Source organism: Rhinatrema bivittatum, chromosome 3 (genome assembly GCF_901001135.1).
Source record: "Rhinatrema bivittatum chromosome 3, aRhiBiv1.1, whole genome shotgun sequence".
Classification (NCBI taxonomy): Eukaryota; Metazoa; Chordata; class Amphibia; order Gymnophiona; family Rhinatrematidae; genus Rhinatrema; species Rhinatrema bivittatum.
In genome coordinates this window covers 157,156,817-157,179,636 of record NC_042617.1, presented here as the reverse complement: position 1 = coordinate 157,179,636, position 22,820 = coordinate 157,156,817, and the positions used below count along the sequence as shown (strand labels likewise).

At 43.3% G+C, this 22,820-nt stretch overlaps 1 protein-coding gene across 1 annotated transcript in view; it reads left to right on the top strand.

The window, feature by feature from the left end:
• Window positions 1-22,820, top strand: part of PCNX2 (pecanex 2) — a 236,970-nt gene that overhangs the window by 178,364 nt on the left and 35,786 nt on the right. The window contains exons 28-29 of the mRNA XM_029593868.1: window positions 56-159; window positions 7,960-8,104. Of these exons, the coding sequence (XP_029449728.1) occupies window positions 56-159; window positions 7,960-8,104 (249 nt within the window). The remainder of the gene's footprint in view (window positions 1-55; window positions 160-7,959; window positions 8,105-22,820) is intronic.

Genomic DNA, 22,820 nt, shown 5'->3' with positions numbered 1-22,820 from the left:
AATGGCAGGTCATCCATTTACTATTTTAATTCTCTGTCTTCTCCAATCTTTGCAGCCTGTAGCATGCGACGAAGACTCTCCTTTTGTAACTCTTTCTTTTGCACTCTGTTTACTGGGTAGACGAGCTTTAGGGACAGCGGCACATAATATGTCTATCAGGTATGCACTAAAATTCTTAACAGCACGCTTCTAATATGCAGACTAGAGTTGCTTGCTTACCTAAAATAAGATCAGTAAACTATTAAGATACATCTTGCAAAGTCCTGGATCCAAAACAAATTAAGCAATAGGTTTCACTGCATATGAATTCTTGCCTATGCAATATATAATTTAAATATGACTTTTCACTGTATGTATGTATGTATATATTGTATACATTCTGGATTTAATTGCATATTAATGTTCTCACATTCATTCAAAAGAAACATGTATGTCATGTATAGAAATAATCATCTGGAAGGAAAAAATTATGCTGGAACCAATGTTAGAATGCTGAATGTTGGTGCTACCCAGTCACTGACTAGATTCAGTTTGGCTCATTCAGTTCAGATCTGAGGAGGGTAGACGGGCAATGTATTACCTTATATATCTTTTGTTTTTAGTGGCTAAGCTTTGTTTCCGTGATTTCAGAGAGACTAATAAGCAGCCAGGCTCCTTTATCCTAGATAGGTAGTCAATAGCCTGGCACAGTGCAGCTCCCTATCAAATGGTCCATTGCTTGCGTAGCGCTACATATTCTTCCTTTATTCGAGGGAAGTCACAATCGGGTAGGCCAAATGGTCCTTAAGTTATGAAATCTGCTTTATCTTGTCTGTGGTAAAACCAGGACTGGATCAGTCTATTCCTTCTGACCTGTAGGTATACAGCCACCTCCTAATATTCAGCAACAGTTGAAACCATCTGAATTATGCCACCAATGCAAAGAAATGTCAAGATGATTGACGCTAATGATTTTTAAATTCATTTCTTATTCTATGCATTAATAACGAATGTGCCCCTGGCAGTGGAAATTATCATGAGATATCTTCCCATGCCTTGTTTATAGATGTCCTTGCCCCAGGCTCATCCTCATCATGACCAAATGTCATCTTCAATACAATGGTTGGCAACCACGAAGCACCACTTCTCTCTCTACTCCACTTAGGTTGTCAACTGGCTCCAGATTTTTAGGATAGATTGATCCAATCCTGGTTTTACTCCATTGCATGCAGGGAATTGTAGTTCTGATTTACCTATGCATATCTCCAGGAAAAACAAGATTACAAGTTCCTGCAATCAGCGAGATAAAACCAGGCCTGGATCAACCTCTCCTGAAAATCTGGAGCTAGTTGGCAACCCGAGTACCACTTTCCTCTTTGTTTTGATCATTTTTTAATGTCATCCTGTCCTTCTAGGCTGGTATCTGCTTTCTTCTCTCTTTTTTTTACCTTCTGTGCTACCCTCCTGTGCTAAATTGGCTAATTTGCTAAAACTCCCACAGTGCTGTTTTCACAAGTATTTCTTTGCAGTTTTTTCTGAGGTACCTTTCTCTTGTAGAAATTGCAAGCAAAAAAAAAAACCACACACATGATTTCAAAATTGTACAAGAAAACTGGTAGATGTTTTGCACTTTTTTGCCCTATTGTACCTGGTCCTTAAATCATTCCCTAAATATGAAAAAAGATATGAAAGGTGGCATAAATGCACATAGTCCACGCCCCCCCCCCCCCCCCCCCCACACCTAACTATGCTCCCAGGAGCAGCTTTTGGCAATCCTAGTAAAAAGTATGTGTAACTGGGTGGTTGGAGGTGGTTCTCAGTGGTCGGTGGTTGATCCAATGGTATTGTGGACCTGGGGCTGGAAACATTTGCTGTACAGGACCAACCAGAACCCTCTAAAAAAGAGTGGAACTTTCTTTCAGATAGTACAGACTACTTAGAGAGAGGAAACCCGCTTGTTTAACCCATTTAAGATCAGCTGAGACTGGCATATTGAGTCCAGACCTCCCTCTGAATGTGTGGCTCCAAAACAAGTCAGTTAATTTACAAAGAGGACATTTACACATCCCATCCACAGGCACTTCGCAGGCAAATGAAATCAATGTCTCGGCTTACAGAGTGAAAACGGAAGGTAAATTATATCCTTTGAGGCATTCCTGTCTGGATCAGGCTCAGTCAGCTTAAGACTGCAGACCCATAGCAACTCACAGGCATCGGATGCTGTTTCTGACTGGTAGCACATAAAATTTAGAAATCCCAGGAAGGGTGAGAAGTTTCCAGCTGACTCCCTAGCAATGCCCAGCTTGATATAAAGATAGTACTCACAGTCACCAGATTCACAGGCCAAAAAGCATTCCAGGAAGGAGGAGATCTTGTAGACTACACTGAATCTTTCCGCCTGTGGCAAACAGAAAGCCCAGCCTTGGAGTGGACTGGAAAGCTGGAATCTTCCATGCTGGGAAAGGAGCTAGTCTGACCACATGTTAACTTTTTAGCTGCCAGCTGCAAAACTGTGTCTGTAGTTCTGAGGGTTGAAATCTCTAGGGGTTTAGTCTAGTATATTAAGTAAGAATAAACTCTTTCATTAAAAAAAAAAAATAAAAAATCCAAGCGATTTACATCACAATAAAAAACAAGTAAAAGCATAAATACACTCAATAGCAATACAATATAATTATAAACACTTCCAGAAACCTGATAAATTACCCAAATAACATAGTCAATAAGTAATAAAATAGTCTTTCAACACCCATACCATATGCAGGATCTCTGAATCTATTCTGCAGTGGTCTCATTCACACACAGCTATGCAAGTGCTAAACGTATGCAAAACCTTCATACCACCGCATAGACACACAGGGCCCCCCCCCCCCCACACACACAAAATGTATGGTGCACCTGGTTCTATTGGGCAGGGGCTTCATACGCGACTCTAGAAAGTGCACAGGGATCTAACCAGGTTGCTTCTGTGCTACCCAGATAAGTCCCTTTGAAAATACTCCTCAATACGAACATAGCCCAAATATGTAGGGCAAATTTTTCAATTTGTTTTCATTTCCAAATAAAAGATTTTCCAGTCTTTGTTGTGCATGTCTGAATCATTTTTTTTCTTTCCTTTCTCCATTTCACTTTTCTCCTTCTTTTAAATTTTCATTCCTTCTTTGCCTTTCTCTGTTTTCTCTTCTCTTTCTACAGCATGCGTCTCCTCTCCCAGATGTGCCTTTCTCTCCCCTCCTTATTACCTCCTAGTCATCTCTCACCTCCTTTCTTCCCATTCTTTCCCTTTTCTTCTATGTTTTCCCTTCATCCTCATCAGTTCTCCCCTTCTCATTTTTACTTCTCTCCTTGCTTCCCTATTCATTTTCTCCCTGTACCTTTCTTATTCTCCCCTTGCTCCCCAATTTGTTCACCTTTGATTTCCTCCCTCTCATACATTCTCTCTCTTCTCTCCTTTATTGGTTCATAATTCTCACAGTTCCTCTCACATGTTCTTTCTGTCCTTCTCCTCAAGCTCTGCCCTTCCCTTCTGAGTTAGTGCCTGCCCTCACAACTCTGCATTTAATTTGCACACTGTGCAGTACTTGTGGTAACCTTGAATTCTCACTGTTTAACTTTGAGAACCTGGAGTTAGAGAGGGTGCCTCATACCTCACACAGAAATAGCAGAGCTGCACTACTGCCTGCTAAGCTGAGCAGATAGTGGCAGCAGCAGCAGCAGAACAGTAGGAAGCACTAGGCCAGGGGAGAAGCAGAAGGAAGTATCAGGTAAGAAACAGAGCAGTAGGAAGGTGGGCATTTGGGGTCATTTTCCATGCTACAGCTCAGATTGAGTGGCAAGAGGTGGATTCTGAATCTGTTTCTGCTGCTGTGGAAAACCAGGAAACTGAAGACCTTACCTAGGTATATTTAGTAAGACCTGAAAGATAATTTTGAATCAAGATTAGCACCAAGCCTAGACATATACGGGTAGATTTTTAAAAATTGCTCGATCGAGTACTTTCATTTGCGCACCAGGCGCGCGTATCTTATAAAATCTGAGGTCGGCGCGCGCAAGGGGGTGCACATTTGTGCAACCTGCACACGCCGAGCCCAGCGCGCGCAAGGGGGTGCACATTTGTGCAACCTGCGCGCACCGAGCCCAGCGCGCGCTGCCTGTTCCCTCCGAGGTTAAGAAAGTGGATGCTGAATTTATCAGCATCGGTTTGCCTAACCAGCGTACATGCACAGATTAGGAGAATGGACACTGATAAATTCAGCGTCCTTTCTCCGAACCTGACTACCAGCACATAAGGAGTGTATAAATTTAATATTAAAGTGTCAGGCACTTAATATTAATTTATTCACTCCTTCAGTTATTGCTGATTGGTCCTTCACTGTACAAGTCGGTGAAAGGACCAATCACCTTTCAGAAGGCTGAGCGCACTGTATTGCATTGGCCTCTTTGTAATTAACAACATGACAAACTGCTGCTGATGCTGGCATTTTCAGCATACAGAAGCTCATATTCTTGGAAAGGTAACAAGAACTTTCTCAAGAAAATATGAAAAAAGGTGGCTGCATTATTTCAGTTCAGAATAAAAGTGACATTTCAAACTTAAAAATATTTAGCTTGGAGGTCACATGATGTAGATGAGAGTAGGAGGATGCTTTCTGGTTTGCTCCAGGCCCCACTCCCTATATTGCAGCACATCGTCCTCTTCCCGGGCATGAATCTAGCTAGCTTTCATCATTTTCTGAAGTATTTCTTTTCTCCTCACTTTTGAGCTTTGTGGCAAATAATAAATATCGGCGAATGGTGATAAAACCGGTACGGAAGGACAGGCCAAAGGCTGCTGCAGGTTCTAACATGGCGGCTCCGCCTAGCCCTCTGGCGGCGATGCAGGAAACCTCTGGCGATATGGACTCTCTTGTGGCGACAATACTTACCGCAATGGATGCGAAATTGAACAAAATCCTTTCTCGCTTCAGTGAGCTACAATCTTTGTTGACCAACCATACGAGGTGGCTGACTGAAGCAGAGGCGCAAATCAGCACCACGGAGAACCAGCTGCAGGCCCTGGAGCATGAGTTACGTGTGGTGCAGATGGACTTAGTCAAACATGAAGCTAAACTAAAGGACCTGGAGAATCGCTCCCGTCGGAGCAATCTCCAGATCATAGGCTTTCCTGAGTCGTTGAATGAGCGAGACTTGCACTCCTTTTTTGAAACATGGCAGCCGCGGGCTTTTGACTCTCTGACCTCTCTCGCTGACCTTCGCGTGGAACAGGCCCATCGATTGGGCAGTCAGCCCACAGATCCCAACAGGTCATGCCTGATCCTGGCTAAAATAATGACTTACCACCATAAAGAAGTCCAGCGTCTGTTTAAACAGCATCACACCATCGACTATGAAGGCAGAAAGATTTTATTTTTTCCGGATTATTCTCCAGCAAACTCGGCCAGATGATGCACCTTTGCACCCCTGTGTTGTACTCTAGCACCCCGTCAGATCTGATTTACCCTGCAGTATCCATTGAGGCTCCGGGTCTCCTATGACAAACTGCTGAAAGCCCCAGGGCCCAATGGGTTTCCCGCTGAATTTTATAAGCTATTGGCCCTAGTCTTGGTAGGTCCTATTGGGTGAGATTCTGCATGCCTTAATAGACCAGGGGGCATTCTCTCTCTCTCTCTCTCTCCCAGTTCGGCTATGAATACTGTTATACCTAAAGAGGGTCGTGACCCTACTATCCCAGCTTCCTACTGACCCATCTCTCTTATCAATTTCAACATCAAACTCCTTGCAAAGATCATGGCCACTCGCCTAGGCAAATTTAATCTGATTTGGTGGGGGCCGAGCAAATTGGTTTTGTCCCGAAACGCAATATGGTTACCAAATTCTGAAAATGTTTGTTTCCATGGCCAATAGTCAAAATAAAGGTCTGCCCTCATTGCTTTTAAGCTTGGATGCGGAAAAAGCATTTGACTGCTTAGAATGGAATTTCATGTTTCGAGTGCTCAACGCTTTTGTTATCTCCGGGTTTTTTTTTTTCTGTCAGTTCGAGTCCTCTGTCAGAAACCCCAAGCCTTTGTATATGTTAATGGGTGCAAGTCTGAGGAGTAGTGTTAGTGTTAAGGAGCGGCACCCGCCAGGGTTGCCCATTATCGCCCTTGACTTCATTTTAGCATTGGAGCCTTTTTTTTGGTCGGCTTCAGACCAACCAAGCTATCATGGGTATCCATATTGATGCGCTCATGGACATTTCTTTTAAATTGTCCGTTTTTGCAGACAATATTTTGCTATATGTTTCTGACCCACAGCGGCCCATACCAGCTCTTTTATCAGAAGTAGCAGAATATGGCCGTGTGGCGAATTTAAACTTAACCTGGATAAATGTGAAGCCCTGCTGGTTGACCCTGCCATCCGACAGACGTGGATTGGCGACTTTCCGATGAAATGGGTCTCTGAGTCCTTTTCCTATCTTGGTGTCATATTAACCTCAGATCTATCACAGCTCAGAAAGGTTAATTTTATCCGCCTTTTCCGCACGACTCAACGGACCCTCACACTATGGCAGACCTTTCTGATTTCGCTTTCCGGCCGAGTCCTAAATCTGTTTCTTATTATTATAAGCTTCTCCTACATCTGAAACCCCCTTTGAATTTTGAGAGGTTTTTATCGCAGTGGCAAGGTGAACTTCCTTTGGACATGACCATAGCGCAATACGCTCGCTGTTTCAAGCACATTCCAATAATTGTCTATGGCCAAGACCTTAGGGAAACCCAGTACAAATTCCTCACACGTTATTATTATTCTCAAGTATGAGCTTACCGTCTTAATCTCACCCCCTCGCCTATTTGTGAGAAATGCCATTTATCACCGGGCACACTGGGTCATAAGTTTTGGGGTTGCCCTAGGGTTCAGGCTTTTTGGCATGCAGTTGTCACTTACATTTTTCGAGTGACTGGGATACAGATGCTTTTTCAGACTCCCACTTTTCTATTTGACCATTTCCGTGAAGTAGCATTAGGACAGAAATATAAGCAGCTGTGAATTCGGAAGGCTCTATTAGTAGCCAAGAAATCCATCCTTCAATCTTGGGTGGGACCGGATTCCCATAATTTGATATACTGGAAAAATCAAGTTCACCTTTTGTGTCTGACTGAGAAGGTGGCAGAGCGTATAGACATCGCCCGTAAATCTCGACCCTTTCTTCCCACCTGGGCTGCCTATATTCAGTCTCTGCCTCATAGAGCACGCCGTTTAATACTTAATGATCTGTCATTGCCTGCTGCTCATTAATTCTCCTGTTTTAGGTTCTGTTCCCTTGTTTTGGCCTTAGGGGGTGGGGCTATTTTTGCAGTAAGAGAGGCTGTGAAGGTTCCACCAGCCTGATCTTCATGTTTTTTGTTTCTGCTCTCTCTGCCCCATATTGTGGGGGGACCAGTGGGATTAAGGGATTGCATTGCCTTTGTTAAACGCTTACTGTTACTTTGCTAGTAGCTGTTTATTTGTTCTGCCTACTTGGTAATGTTTGTATTTTGTGAAACTCAATAAAGATATTTAAACATAAAAATATTTAACTTGTATGTCTTAACGATAAATTGATTTTTGTACTTGACACATTATTTATTTGTATGTAGCTTAGATATTGTTTAAAAACAAACAATGCAAATGGTTTTCAATTGAAAATGGAGTTTTTTTTTGCATAGTCAGAGGTATGAATCTTTATGCAACATTATGCAAATTTGCCACGTAGTTGCTGCAGAACTTTGTGACATCTGCCGCAGGAAACCATGGGCTCTGTTTAAAAGGGGCACATTGATTAGTAAGGAATCCTTATACAATATTCAGGTAAAGTAAAACAGCATATAATCACATTTATCTAATTATCATTGCATCAAATCCTCTAAAGAGAATGCAGAATACTTTACAGTTTAAAATTAAGGAAGTTAATTTTATATGTTTGCACATAAGATTTAACTACTTTATTTTATTTTACAGCTTGGATTCTTTTCTCTATGGGCTCCATGCTCTATTCAAAGGAGATTTTCGAATAACTCCAAGAGACGAATGGGTGTTTGCAGACATGGATCTTTTGCATACAGTTGTTGCACCAGCAATCAGAATGTCCTTGAAGCTTCACCAGGCATGTTCAAGTTTTATAACATGAAATCCTAATCTCATAAAGTCCTAACATGCACTTTCAAAACACGTCCCTAGTTTAGGAGGTCTGTTTGGGAGCGAAGTTATAATACTTGCACGTATTATTTAGATAGGGACGAATTGGCTTATCAGGGAATTGGACATCCCCCCAGCGAGCGGTGCCAGTTACCCATGTGGCTGAGGTGTGGGAGGCAGGTAATTCAGTGGAGCCCAATCCACAGTGCTGACTGTTGAAGAAAAGAAGAGGGAGGGCTAGGGTGGCTGGTAGAGCCATCCCATGGTGCATCATTAGCTTAGCATTGCTGGAGTGCAAGATTTAAAAATATTTGTTCAGTGCTCTTCTAGTGGGTATCACAAGATGGCTCTGCCAACTGCCCCATCCACCTCTTTTATTCAGCAGCTGACACAAAATGCTGAACTCGGTGGCAAGGAACTTCTAGGTTCATCACTACCACTGTCACAGCACAACTTCACTACAACAGCTACCTTCATTAGGATGCCCCATCTGTGGTGACAACCTCTCTGCCAGCTGTCTAGCTAAGAAAAAAATCAACAACTGGCTATCAGTGCTTGCAGCCAGGGAGACTGCTGAAGACTTCACATCCCTTAAAGTGTCTGTATCTTTCCCAACCAACATCAATGTGAATATTACGATGAAAAGGAGGAGGGAGATAGGAGGCAATGTCCTTTTGTGGATTACAAACTGGTTAAAAGACAGAAAACAGAGTAGGATTAAATGGTCAATTTTCTCAGTGGAAAAGGGTAAATAGTGGAGTGCCTCAAGGATCTGTACTTGGATCGGTGCTTTTCAATATATTTATAAATGATCTGGAAAGGAATACGACGAGTGAGGTAATCAAATTTGTGGATGATACAAAATTATTCAGAGTAGTTAAATTACAAGTGGGTTGTGATACATTATAGGAGGACCTTGCGAGACTGGAAGATTGGGCATCCAAATGGCAGATGAAATTTAATGTGGACATGTGCAAGGTGTTGCATACAGGGAAAAGTAACTCTTGCTGTAGTTACACGATGTTAGGTTCTATACTAGGAGCTACCACCCAGGAAAAAGATCTAGGCATCATAGTGGATAATACTTTGAAATCGTCGGCTCAGTGTGCTGCGGCAGTCAAAAAAGCAAATAGAATGTTAGGAATTATTAGGAAGGGAATGGTTAATAAAATGGAAAATGTCATAATGCCATGGTGAGACCGCACCTTGAATACTGTGCATAATTCTGGTCGCTGCATCTCAAAAAAGATATAGTTGCAATGGAAAAGGTACAGAGAAGGGCAACCAAAATGATAAAGGGGATGGAACAGCTCCCCTATGAGGAAAGGCTGAAGAGGTTAGGGCTGTTCATCTTGGAGAAGAGATGGCTGAGGGGGGATATGATAGAGGTGTTTAAAATCATGAGAGGTCTAGAATGAGTAAATCTGAATCGGTTATATATGCTTTCGGATAATAGAAGGATTAGGGGGCACTCCATGAAGTTAGCATGTAGCAAATTTAAGACTAATTGGAGAAAATTATTTTTCACTCAATGCACAGTTAAGCTCTGTAATTTGTTGCCAGAGGATGTGGTTAGTGCAGTTAGTGTAGCTGGGTTTAAAAACGTTTTGGATAAGTTCTTGGAGGAGAGGTCCATTACCTGCTATTAATCAAGTTAATGGCCTCTGCTATTACTGGCATCAGTAGCATGGGATCTTCTTGGTGTTTGGGTACTTGCCAGGTTCTTGTGGCCTGGTTTGGCCTCTGTTGGAAACAGGATGCTAGGCTTGATGGACCCTTGGCCTGGCCCAGTATGGCAATTTCTTATGTTCTTATGAGACAAAAATACTGGGGGGGGGGGGGGGGGGGGGGGGGGAGGAGGGGAGGAAGGAGAAATGCCTCTGACCTCCCCTCTTTCGACTCTCCAGGTGCCTCTGGACAATTTTTTATCACAATCCACCCCTGTATTTAGTGTAAACCTCTGGTCATCCTGTAGTGGATCTTTCTATTATCATAGAGAGAGTCCTACTCCCTTTGGTGCTCTTTGCCCCATGCGGTTTTGGTGCCACTGTGCTGTTTACCATACTCTGCACACCAAGCTTCATGGTGTTCGTGCCACTGTTTGCTGATGTTTCACCCCTCTCGCTCTGCTTTGAGTAGTTCATGCCACTGTTGCTACTACTTTGTTGCTCTTTAGATGCCTTGTGGAGTTTGTGCCACCATTGTTGGAACCCTTTGCTCCTATGAGGTTATGTCTCCAAACGGGTTGATTTTGCATATACATCAACAAGAACTAACTTCACTCATAAGCTAATGTCCCTTCTTAATATTTGCATTGTGCCAAAGATAGCTTTCTTCTGAGGTTCATAAAGTGTTATTTCAACAGCCAGCATATCTAGATGCACTTGGAAGGTCTTTTTAATCAGGACAGTGGCACCTATTACAATTGAGACTATTTCTGTATATTTTTGGCACATTTTCTTTGCCTTTGATTGCTCCTTTTTACGTGCCTTGTGATGCTTCTGCCACTATTGTTGGTGCCCTTGTTACAAGAGAAAGGCAGATATTTTATGAAGTATAAAAAAAGGTTATTACCCTAACCGCAATTCCTTGTATGAGTTAACGTAAGTTAAATGCAATACATGTCTCCAACCACCAGGTGGTAGCAAATTAATTTAAAGGAACCAGCCTGTTTGTTTTAAATAAATACTTTATTTAGAGACGTTTATAGGTTAAATGTTCCATCAGCAATTCACTGCAACAATCACTTTGACAACTTTCTCTATCACAATTTAGGAATACTTATTACTCAAATACCCACAGTTTCTCTTTTGAAATCTTTTAGGGAAAATATGCAAAAAAGAGCAATATTTTTTTTATAATAGTAAATTACTTTTGAATCTAAACTTACTGAATGCAGGAGCTCTTCTGAGTTGTAAGGCCTCTGAATCTTGCCCATGACATCTTCTCCAGTTATCTGTGTATCTCTGCAGTCTGGTTCTTCCTTTTAACATCTCCTGTTGGCTTCTTTCTCTTCCTATCTGTGTTTACTCTGTTCTTATAAGATTCTGAAAAGATTCTTAAATTTATACAAAATTGTACACAACTTTAAAAGGTCAAAGAACCAAATATATGCTACATATCACAAAGGCAAAATATATCCATAAGGTGCACAAACCAATTGTTATAACCTTTTTATTCAAAAGTTTCAAAATCAATTCACAATCCATCTCACCACTACATCAATCATACCCATTTACACCTTTCATTCAATCATCCAATCTCAGTATTCCACAAAATTTATCCCATTACCTCTAAAAAAAAACCAAACACCATTCCCAATAGTTTCCCAATTTCCCAACAAGGTCCCTTGTTTCACATGTAAGGGCTTCTTCAGGGAATATTATTACTAAGGTAAAGTCCCAGTTCGTAGATGTTCCTCATTTCAACATGACTCAAAATCCAATGATGCTTGCTCTTAAACACTGGACAATAACGTATTCCTCCCGTTTGGGCTATTAATCCTCAGGCATCATACAGCAATCCTTTATGGCATCCATTCAGATTATTTCAAAGCACTCCTACTTTCAGTGAATCTAAAATTAATACAGAAACATTCATAATTATCCTTTCAGCAATACAATAGAAAATAGCATTTAATCTAATCTGTATTAAAAGAAGTACTTATTCAAGCAACTATTAAAATCTAGAGGCTATTGAATTAAGTCCTCCAATCAATGTAAACCCATGCCACAGCCTTTAGAAGTGCCCGGCTTCAATAACTGCAGTGCACCTATGAACGAATATAAATACATACATACTCACAATTTCAACACAGCCTTATGAATCCATCCAACTACACTTCATAACATAGCTACCTTATAGCTCCAGTGTGATCATCAATTCCAATTAAGACCATTTGGTAATCCTTCAACACTCACACGCCATTGAACAAAGATGCCGCCGTCCATACAGAAATTCCCTTCCACAGCCATCTTTAAATAATCCAAGTTGACCAATCAACACACACTACTCCACCCCCCTCCCCACTCTGATACATATTCAACCAATCACCAAGCATTCTTTCAATCCCTGTTCAAACTAATACCACACACCATATAATTCCACTGAATCGGCACAGCCATCCTTAAATAGCTCAATTCAACCATTCAACTAACACTGCTCCACCCCCAATACTCATTTACCCAATGACAAAACATAGAATCAATCCTTATTCAACCCCACTATCACACATAATATAATGCTACTAAGTCAGAGCAGTATACAACCTCAATAATATGCCTTCCACCCAATCTCCCTATTCAACCTATATGGGAACAACGTGTTCCACCAAAAATGAATTTCTGTTCCATCTGCACAATATCATCCGCATGATTACCCTGTATCTGTTGAACCACAAAAAACCTGATATCTTCGATCTGATGGGCATGAGCCTTCCAATGTTCAACAAGGGTTGCTCCCTCCTTTCCTGTTCTCAAACAGCTCTTATGCTCAATCTTTAATCTAATCTCCCATTTAATGTGCCCAATATATATTAAATTGCATGGACATAAGATCGCATATACTACTCCAGCTGAATGATACGTATAATGCTCATTGATAACAAACGGGTATTTCACTTGTGAATGAATAAGTTTATGTATCATCAGAATGTTATTACATACTGAGCAACTACAGCATTTAAATTGAACCATCTCTCTATCCGTCATATCTCCCATACTGTCCATCCGCATCAATAAACTCCTTAAATTTTTGCCTTTCTTTATGGCAAATATGGGGTTTTCAGAAAATCCTGGAAGAGAGTTCAAAAACAGGCCAATATTTCAAAACAATCTGTTTAATATTAAATGCCCTAGATGAATAAGGGATACTACACACTATTCGATTGATCTGAGAATGGTCAGTAAGTATCAACAAATTCTCTATTCACAAACAACCCCCTCTTGTATGTTCGCTTTACACACTTACTGGGATATCCCCGAGAAATAAATTTCTGCATAAGATATTTAGCCTTGCTCTTATAATCACCCGAATTAGCACAGATCCATCGATATCTCAAAAATTATCCAACCAGAATACTCTCTTTTAATTTACAGGGATGAAAACTTTCAAAATTTAGTATAGAATTCCTATCAATGGGTTTTACATATATAGAGGTAAATATATTATTCCATTCCTTATAAATCATAATATCCACAAAAAGTGATTGACTCTTGCTATACTGAACCGTAAATTCCAAATTTGGAACAACAGAATTCATCCAATCCTTAAAAATCATCAACTGCTCAGACTCCCTGACATAACCAGAAAAAATCATCAATATATCTTTTCCAAAAAGGAATGAATTTAAATAGTGGTGACAGATATATATTTCGATCCTCAAATGTTGCCACATATAGACACGCCACTGATGGGGCAAGCGGGGAACCCATAGGGATTCCCTTAATCTGTTTGTAAAAGATTCCCTGGAACATGAAGTAGAAATTTGTAATGACTATCTCTGCCATCTGCATGATAATCGACCTTCTCTGCAATGGCAATTCCAAGAGAAATAAGAACTGATATATTATGTCCAGTGCCTTCTGTTGGGGGATATTTGTATAGAGCGAAGTAAGATCAGATGAGACCAATATCCAAGAAGGTTCCATTCGAGGAATAAAATTTAATTGGTTAATAAAATGTGTGGAATCCCACACATACGATCTAATTTTTCTAACTAATGGTTATAACAAATAATCAATAAATTTGGCTAGCGGTTCAAACAAGGACCCAATGATAGACACAATCTGTCTTCCCGGAGGACATACCATTGACTTACGAATTTTAGGTATGAAATATATATAAGGAGCCAAAAGAGATGATGAACCCAAGTATCTAAATTCCCTAGGGGTGATTGATTTATAACATCTGCCAGCGCGCGCACATGTTATAAAATCCATGGGCCGTGCACATGCCCGGCAGATTTTAAAATCCATGGGCCATGCACATGCCCGCCAGATTATATAATCCACACACAAATGTGCGGGTGGCGCGTACAAGGAGGGGGACTTTTGCAGTTTCCGTGCGGCATCGCAATCCAGCCTTTCCAAGTTCCCTCCCAGTCTGCTCCAATTAAGGAGCAGACTGGGAGAGAACTTCCCTACCTAACCTCCCTTCCCCTTCCCCTCTCCTCTCCTCCTCTCCTCCTCACCCCCTAAACCCTACCTAGCTTTTAAAAAAATGTTTTTTGTTTCAGGACTTACTTCAGCTCCCACCAGCAGCCGGGTCTTCAGGACAGTGATCAGTGGCACTGTCCCGGCCCACCCTCCCACCCCACCTAGAACACACCCCCTGGCCCGCCCCTTCGAAGAAGCCCAGCACTTGTACATGTACCGGGCTGTACACGCAGGTCTGGACCCTTTCGAAAATTTACTCGGCGCACGTAAGGCTCGGTCACGTGCGTAAAGCCCAGATTTTATGCGCGCAGGGCTTTTAAAGTCCAGGCGTTAATTTGTATCTGTAAATCATTGCCTGGGTCCTCACATATTCTTTGATAATATCGAGTATCATTCAACTGGGGATAAGCTTCCTTTTCATATTGCTCTTTATCTAATAGGACAACGGCCCCACCTTTATCTGCCGCCCTGTTAATCACTGTATTGTCATTCTTTTGATGAGGATCCTTGACCCTCCCCTCCATTAGATACCTCATCATACTTACTGTTTTCAGGAATATTGAAGACCACCTTCCTTACCTTATTGATAATATTCCCTGAAGAAGCTCTTACAGGTGAAACAAGGGACCTTGTTGGGAATTTGAGAAACTATTGGGAATGGTGTGTTTTTTTTTTTGAAATTTAAGGTTTATTAGAGAAAGATAATACCGACAATACAAAACCATACAGCATCTGTGAAGCATGTACAATAACAAAATTGACAGTAGAATAGATGCAATAAAGACTTACAACAGATTCTCTGCTTTTCTCAGTTATTGTGTAAACATATCCCCCCCTTCTGTTCCCCTCACCCCCCACCCTTCTCCCCTACCATCCCTGGGAGCTCCTGCAAAGGTAGTATGAACAAATAGCATAAGAGAAAATCAGACATAAAAGGAAATCATATCTTCTTCTGTTGTTGTTGCCATGTTAGGTATAAAGACCAGGTACGCTGAAAGGCCCCTATTTGTTTCCGACGGTGCGCCGTAATCTTACTAAGGGTACAAACCTTTGCCACCCGTGACTGAACCTGCAATAATGTAGGTACACCCTGAGACTTCCAGTGTAAAGCTATCTCACATCGAGCAGAGGTGACCACCAATCTAACAAAACGCTGTAAGGCCGTGTCGAGCTGTGGATAGTCTGAGTTAAGCAGGGCAACTATGGGGGTTAGAGTAATAGAAACATGCAATATGTCTGAAAGCCACACAGCCAGTCCCTGCCAAAACTGGGAAACAGCAGCACACTCCCACCACATATGATAAAAGGAACCTCGCTCCCCACAACCCCTCCAGCACCGATCCGAGGCCGTGGAATAAATTTTATGGAGTTTAGCGGGGGTATAATGCCACCGATAGAGGAGTTTGAAACTATTTTCCAAGTAGGAGGCTGAGATAAGACCCTTACACCCCACTGTAAAGATAGTGTCCCAAAAGTCGTCACCCTGCGGGGACCCCAGATCAGCCTCCCAGGCGGACAGGAATGTTGGGCGCGTGCCCATACCCTGAAGGAGCAGCTTATAAATTTTGGACATTAAGTGCTGTACTTTGTCAGCCGCTCGGCAGAAATTCTCAAAGAGACCAATTGGCTGGAGTAAATCCCGGGAAATATGGGTCGCTCTTGCGTAACTCATTAGTTGGAGGTAGCGATAGAAATCCCCCTGAGGTAAGTCATGCCGGGCCTGGAGAGTGGAGAACGTCACCCACGAGGAGTGCTCCCAGAAGTGACTATAATTATAAAGACCCTTAGCCAACCAATCTGCAAAGACCTGCGGAGCTGTACCCCCCAAGAATGACCCAGAGTGAAAGGGGGAAAAAAGGACCGACCCCACCTTGGACCCCACCACCTGAGGCTTCCATTTATACCAAAGGTGTAAGGTACACTGAATCGTGTCCGGTAGGCCTTCCAATCTGGGCCCAGAGCTAGGAGGTTGCCAGAGGATATTAGTCAGCAGGTGTGGCCCGATAAGTTCCTGCTCCAGAATCGCCCAAGGTTTGCGGGCGGTGGTTCTGTGCCAATCAACAACAGCTCGTAATTGAGCCGCAACATAATATCGTAATAAGTTAGGCACTGCAAGGCCCCCCCGCACCCGAGGTTGAAACAATACTTTCTGGGCCACCCTGGGGTGCTTCCCCTGCCACAGGAATTTCATAATCCTGCGTTGCCACTTGAGAAGCAGTGCAGTTGGTATGACGCAAGGAATGGTCTGGAAAAGGTATCCAATCCGGGGCAGGATGTTCATTTTAAAAGTAGCAATTCGTCCCAGCCACGAAATGTGGTATCGATTCCACTCCTCCATTTCCCTGTACAATTTAGCGAGAAGAGGTGGATAGTTAAGCCTAAAAACATCAGAATGAGCCCCTATAAATATACCTAGGTATTTAATTTTCTCCTTTGCCCATTTAAAAGCAAAACGGGCTTTCAGATCCCGTGCCTGGTCCTCCGGTAACGTAATATTAAGGATTTCGGTTTTGTCCCAATTAATGGAGTAGCCAGACACTTGACTGAAGGTTTTAATAATCTCTACCACGGCTGGCAACGATTGCTGAGGGTCCGCAAGGGTCAGAATGACATCATCAGCAAACATCGCCAACTTGGAGGAATATGACCCCACACTAATGCCCATCACGTCCCTTGACAACCGGATCCGTTGGGCCAAAGGTTCTATAAATAGGGCAAATAGTAATGGAGAGAGCGGGCAACCTTGGCGGGTGCCCCGCTCAACAATAAAGAACGGGGAATAGCCCCCATTTACCTTAATGCAGGCCCTCGGTTTATCATATAATTTCTGAATCCAGGTAATGAAAAAAGGCCCAAAACCCATGGTATGCAAGACTTGAAATAAAAAAGGCCAGTGAACCAAATCAAAGGCCTTTTCCGCATCCATAGCCATAAAAAGAAAGGGGATATGATGGCGCTTAACCCACCAGAGGGAATCCAACAACTTCCGCACATTATCGGACGCCATGCGACCAGGGATAAAACCGGCCTGATCCGGGTGAATGAGTTGTGCTACATAACCGTTAAGCCTGTTAGCCAGAATTTTAGCCAGAAGCTTGAGGTCTATGTTCAGCAATGAGATGGGCCTATAAGAGCCACACTTGGTAGGGTCCCGTCCCGGCTTTGCAATGATCGTTATACCCGCCACATTAGAATTAGGATTCAAAACCCCCTCGTGTCGCAAGGCATTAAACATGGCCGTAAGTGGGGTAAGTAAATCACCGGCAAAGCATTGATAAAACCGGGCAGTAAACCCATCCAGCCCCGGGGACTTGCCAGCCTTAAGTTGCTTAATGGCAAATAACACCTCAGATTCTGAGATATCCTTGTCTAGCGTATCCCTGGCGGACTCTGATAACTGGGATAAGGGAGTGTCCTGTAAAAAGGATTGTATGTCCCTGAACTCTATAGAGTGGTTATGGGAATACAGTGCAGAATAAAATTGTAAAAAGCAGTCACGGATCGCATCATTGGAGGTAAGTGGTGCACCATGAGCACCTACAATTTTAGTAATAGTGTTTTGTAAGCGTTTGGCTCTCAACTTATGCGCAAGCAACTTCCCCGCTTTATTGCCCCCTTCAAAGTATACTTGTTCCGTTTGCTCCAGCTCATGCGCAATTTTGGCCGCATCCAGCGCCCCAAGTTGCGATCGGTAGTCAGCTAAGGCCAAACGGAGCACTTCAGTGGGGGTTTGCTTGTGGCGCTGTTCTAAGTCCAATAATTTGGCAGTCAGGAGCGAACGTTCCCGCTGGGTCTCCTTTTTAACCCAAGAGGCCCGAGCTATAAAAGTCCCCCTAAGCACTGCCTTTAAACAGTCCCAGTAAGTGATGGGCGAGATGTCAGGGTGAAGGTTATGAGAACTGTAATCTGTAAGTTCCCGCCGACATTGATCCACAAAGGAGTCACTGTCAAGTAAGCTATCGTTTAGGCGCCAAAAGCGTTGGCCTTTGTCATAATTAGGGAAAGTCAGCTCAGCCCACACCGGAGCATGATCGGACCACGTGATCGACTCTATAACCCCTTTGCGCACATTTTGGATCACTCCCCTATCCACAAAAACATAGTCTATCCTAGTGTATAGGTTATGGGGGTTCGAGAAAAAAGTATAATCCCTCTGGGTGGAATGCAAAAAGCGCCACACATCTACCAGCTGAAAGTGGTCCAAAAAAGCAAGGAGGCTATTGCGGTCTCTTTTCAAAGTAGAACATCGCCCCCCCGAGGAATCAAGACCAGGGTCTAAGGGCAGATTGCAATCTCCCATCACCATCAAGTGACCCACTTTTTTCAAGAGGACCAGCTTCACCAGTGCATCATAAAATTTGGCTTGGTGAACATTGGGGGCATATACGTTAAGCAATGTATACGAGACCCCAGCAATATTAAGGACCAGCAATAAATATCTACCCAAAGGGTCAGCAACACTGTCAAGCAATTCAAAAGCAAAGTCCTTGTGAAATAGAATCCCCACACCTGCATATTTAGCAGCTTTAGAGCTAGCCGCCCAATACTGATGCGGGTAAAGGGCAGAGCTCATTAAATGCTCATAGCGCCGCTTTAAATGTGTCTCCTGGAGACAAGCAATCGCAATATCAGCACGCTGCAGATCTTTATATAGTAATTTACGCTTACGGTGCGTATTCAGTCCCTTAACATTAAAGGACTGTACCTTAAAGGTAGCCATCCGGACAAGTGATGGTGCATTTCAAGTGCCCCAGCGTATATAGAGCAGACAGAGATAAGAGAAGGAGAGGTCCCCCCATGAAACAAGAGACAACTAAACATAGTACCAAGCAGCACGTAGCCCTCAGTGAGCCGGGCAGTAAACAACAAGGCAATGCACTCCCAGAGAGGAGATCCCCACTATTCCCCATGCCCCCCCCTCCCCCCCTCCCAAAGGAACCACAATCATCTCTTGGGTCCCCCATCATCTAGGGGTGAGTGAAGACAGCGTCCCAGGTGCCGTCCCACCCGGCAGCATCAGCATATTATCAAACATATAACCAGTAACCAAACCCTCCACGTCCGGTGCGGCTTAACAAGAAACAGTGTCAAAGCCTTCAGAGCCAAAGCAGCCAGATCATGTAGGGGCTCTGTTCGTGATATCTGGATCCGGGGTGCGTCGCAGTCTCTTTCCCCCCTTTCCCATCCGCTGCCAGCGAGGTTCCTCCCTGCGGTCGGCACGTGGCGAGGAAGATGGCGGCAAATCCGTCACAGTATAGCCAAGGTCCTTCAAGATGCCCGCCGCTTCATGCACGGATTGTGCCTTGTGCGTTGTACCTTGCACAGTAAAGCTGAGGCCAAAGGGGAAGAGCCAGCGGTACCGGATGTTTTCTTTAATCAAAACAGCAGTAATAGGTTTCATAGCCTGGCGTTTCTTCATAGTAGTCGGGGAAACATCAGCATAGACTTGCACATCATGTCCCTGCAGCTGCAGCTTCCCCCTCTGGCGCGCCAGGGCCAGGATCTTCTCTTTCACAGGGAAATCATGGAAGCAAGCGATCACATCCTTGGGTTGATTAGGAGCTCTCTGACCCTGGACCCTGTGAGCCCGTTCCAGCTTGACCACTAGAGACCCTCCAGAGCCTGCAGCATTTTGGTTTGCATCTTGCTGTAATAAATCAGTGCAAAGCTCTGTAATAACTTGCACACAGTTAGCAAAGTCAGAGGTCTCAGGAATGCCCCGAAAGCGCAGATTAGCCCTCCTATTCCTGTTTTCTAAATCTTCCAGTTTGGAGGAGAGTTGCTGAATTTCACTAGCCATTTCCTTATGGCTATTCTGCAGCGAGCTCATTTTATCTGCCTGAGATTCAGTGAGGGTTTCATACTCAAAAAGCCTCCTCCCCATTTCACACAGTTCCTCCTTCATTTCACCCACCGTTTCACGGATCTCAGATTTAAAAGAATTGAGATCGTGGCTGAGCTCCCCAAACCAAGCCTTAAACTCACCCCGAGTAGGGATTTCCGAATCGGGGAGTGCCGGTGCTGCAGCTGAGGCCTCAGAGATCGCTTCTCCCGTCACGGTGGCCATTTTGTTTTTTTCAGGAGAATTTTCCCGGGCCGATTTCTGGTAGGAAAACTTGCAAAAGTCGGGTTTGGGGGCCCGATTCGCCATCAGCAGCCTTCGGGGGTGAGCTTGGTGTTGGAGCCGCGTCAAAAGGTGGAGGGATGGCTACGATATTATCTGGATGCTATCCGGCATAGCCAGGAGCTCCAGGCTAGGCTGCCACTCGAGCCGCTGACGTCATCAGCCCCCGGGAATGGTGTGTTTTTAAGGGGTAATGGGATAAATTTTGTGGAATAGTGAGGTTAGATGATTGAATGAAAGGTGTAAATGGGTATGATTGATGTATGGGTGAGTTGGATTGTGAATTGGTGATTTTGAAACTTTTGAATAAAAAGGTTATAATGATTGGTTTGTGCATCTTATGGATATATTTTGCCTTTGTGATATGTAGCATACATTTGGTTCTTTGACCTTTTAAAGTTTTGTACAATTTTGTATAAATTTAAGAAACTTATATAATAAAACGTGTTTTGAGAAGATGTATGGTGAAATGTTATTTACCTCTGTGCTTAAGTTTTAGTATTGAGATATATACACACAGAGGGTTAGATATACTTTCCATATTTTTACCTATTTTGTTTATAGGCCTGATGTCCCTGCTCAGAGATTATTCTTACAGTATTCAGTTTTCCAACTGACAAGCTTTGATTTGAGTGGGAGAAGGTTACAGCATCACAACATTCTTGATGTCTTTAGTCATTTCTCTCATGTCCAATCATATAATATTCCTGCATCAGGAATATTAATAATTCAGCACAAAATAACACTCATCCAATACCCTTTGTTGCTCTGTAGGTGCCTTGTGGTGCTAATGTCACTTTTATTGGTGTCCTTTGCTCCTCATTTGGAGCTTTGGAATGTTCTTGTCACTGTGGGTGGCTGCTGTACAACTCTCATGATGCTTTGGGGTCTACATACCACTGTGCTGTTTTGATAGTCTTATTAATGGCTTGGGGCTTTTCCTGCCACTTTTGGTGCTGCTGTTCATCTATTGGAGTCTTCATTCCACTCTTGTTGGTACCCTTTACCCCTTGTGGCACCGTGTGCGGTCAGAATGACCAAAGAAGAGAGATGCGGGCTAGGCTCTGGCTGGATTTTCACGCACTTTTATTTATATACAATGAAAAAGAAACAGCTCTGTACACCTTCGCAGTTTACAAACAATGAAGTATTAGAACACTTACAGTCTCTCGATCTGGGCCTTCTCTATTTTCCTTCATTCCCTGGGGCCTTCTGTTCCCTCCTGGCCTTAGCTAAATATACACCTTCTCAGGGGCCTCCTCCTGGACCAGAATTTCCTGTTGCGTGGAGCTTCAGGTGGACTGGACCAGATCTCTGAATCCAGTCCCTTAAGGTATTCTTGGGTATACCCTTTTAATTATCCTCCCCCTCAACTCAATCTTCTTAGGTTGAATGTTTATCCTTACTAAGAGTATACTCCTAAGAAGATCCCTATTTCTCTCTTCACTCCTTGTCCTATGCTGGGGCTGCTTAACTCATTTAAAGTTTCTCTTCCCCAAGTCATTTGTGCAACTCCCCTGGGTTTATGGGGTGTTCTCTGTTCCAGTCTGGCTTGACTGCCCATAAGCTGACTCCACAGGATTTTAAACTGGGGCCAATCAAGCCCTAAAATGACTGGTTAAGGGAGCTCGGGGAGTACGCCACATCCATAATAGGTTGTTCCTGCTGGGATTGTCAGCAGGTTCTGACTGGTGGGGTACTGCTGTCTGTTGCTATCTTCACAGGTCTGCTTCGCTGCCTTCTTCTCATTGATATCCCCTGTCTTGATCAAGTCCTTACAAACAAGTGTCTTACCATACCCTGAGGCTACCAGGGCTTGGGTGGGAATTTCATCCAGCTCCATCTGGATCACAGAGTCCTTAAGTTCCCGGTGTGGGACACCCACCAATTTACAGCTTTGAAGTTTTGCGAAAGTGTTCACCCCTTCTTGATCCCACTTTTTGTTCTTGTTCTGGGGCCACCCTCTGCAGCTTGTTCCTTCTTGTGCTGTTGGGCTAGCCTACATTTCTCCACTGTCTTCAAGCCATGGGCACTCTTCGACCATGTGGTCCTCTACCTTACAGTAGGAGCATACCCAGGAGGGGGTTCCTGTTTAACTTTACCCATTCCTCCCAAGAGTTCTTCATTTTCTTCTTTTCCATATGGGCAGTGTTCTTCCTCATGTCCACTCCCCACACAAAGGGCACAGAAAGAGAAAGTATTTATACCCTAATTACTGAGTTGTACTAGTCCCTCCGAGACTTCATTATTCTTTTGCCTTGAGGATCGACCATGCTTAGGAGACTTCCCTTCGTCCAGATGGACTTTAGTCTCTAATGGCAGCCGTGTCACCATGTTGACATCCATTGCTTGCTTCAGTCATACCGGCAGTCTCTGGCCAAATGACCTCTCCTTCTACAGTTGAA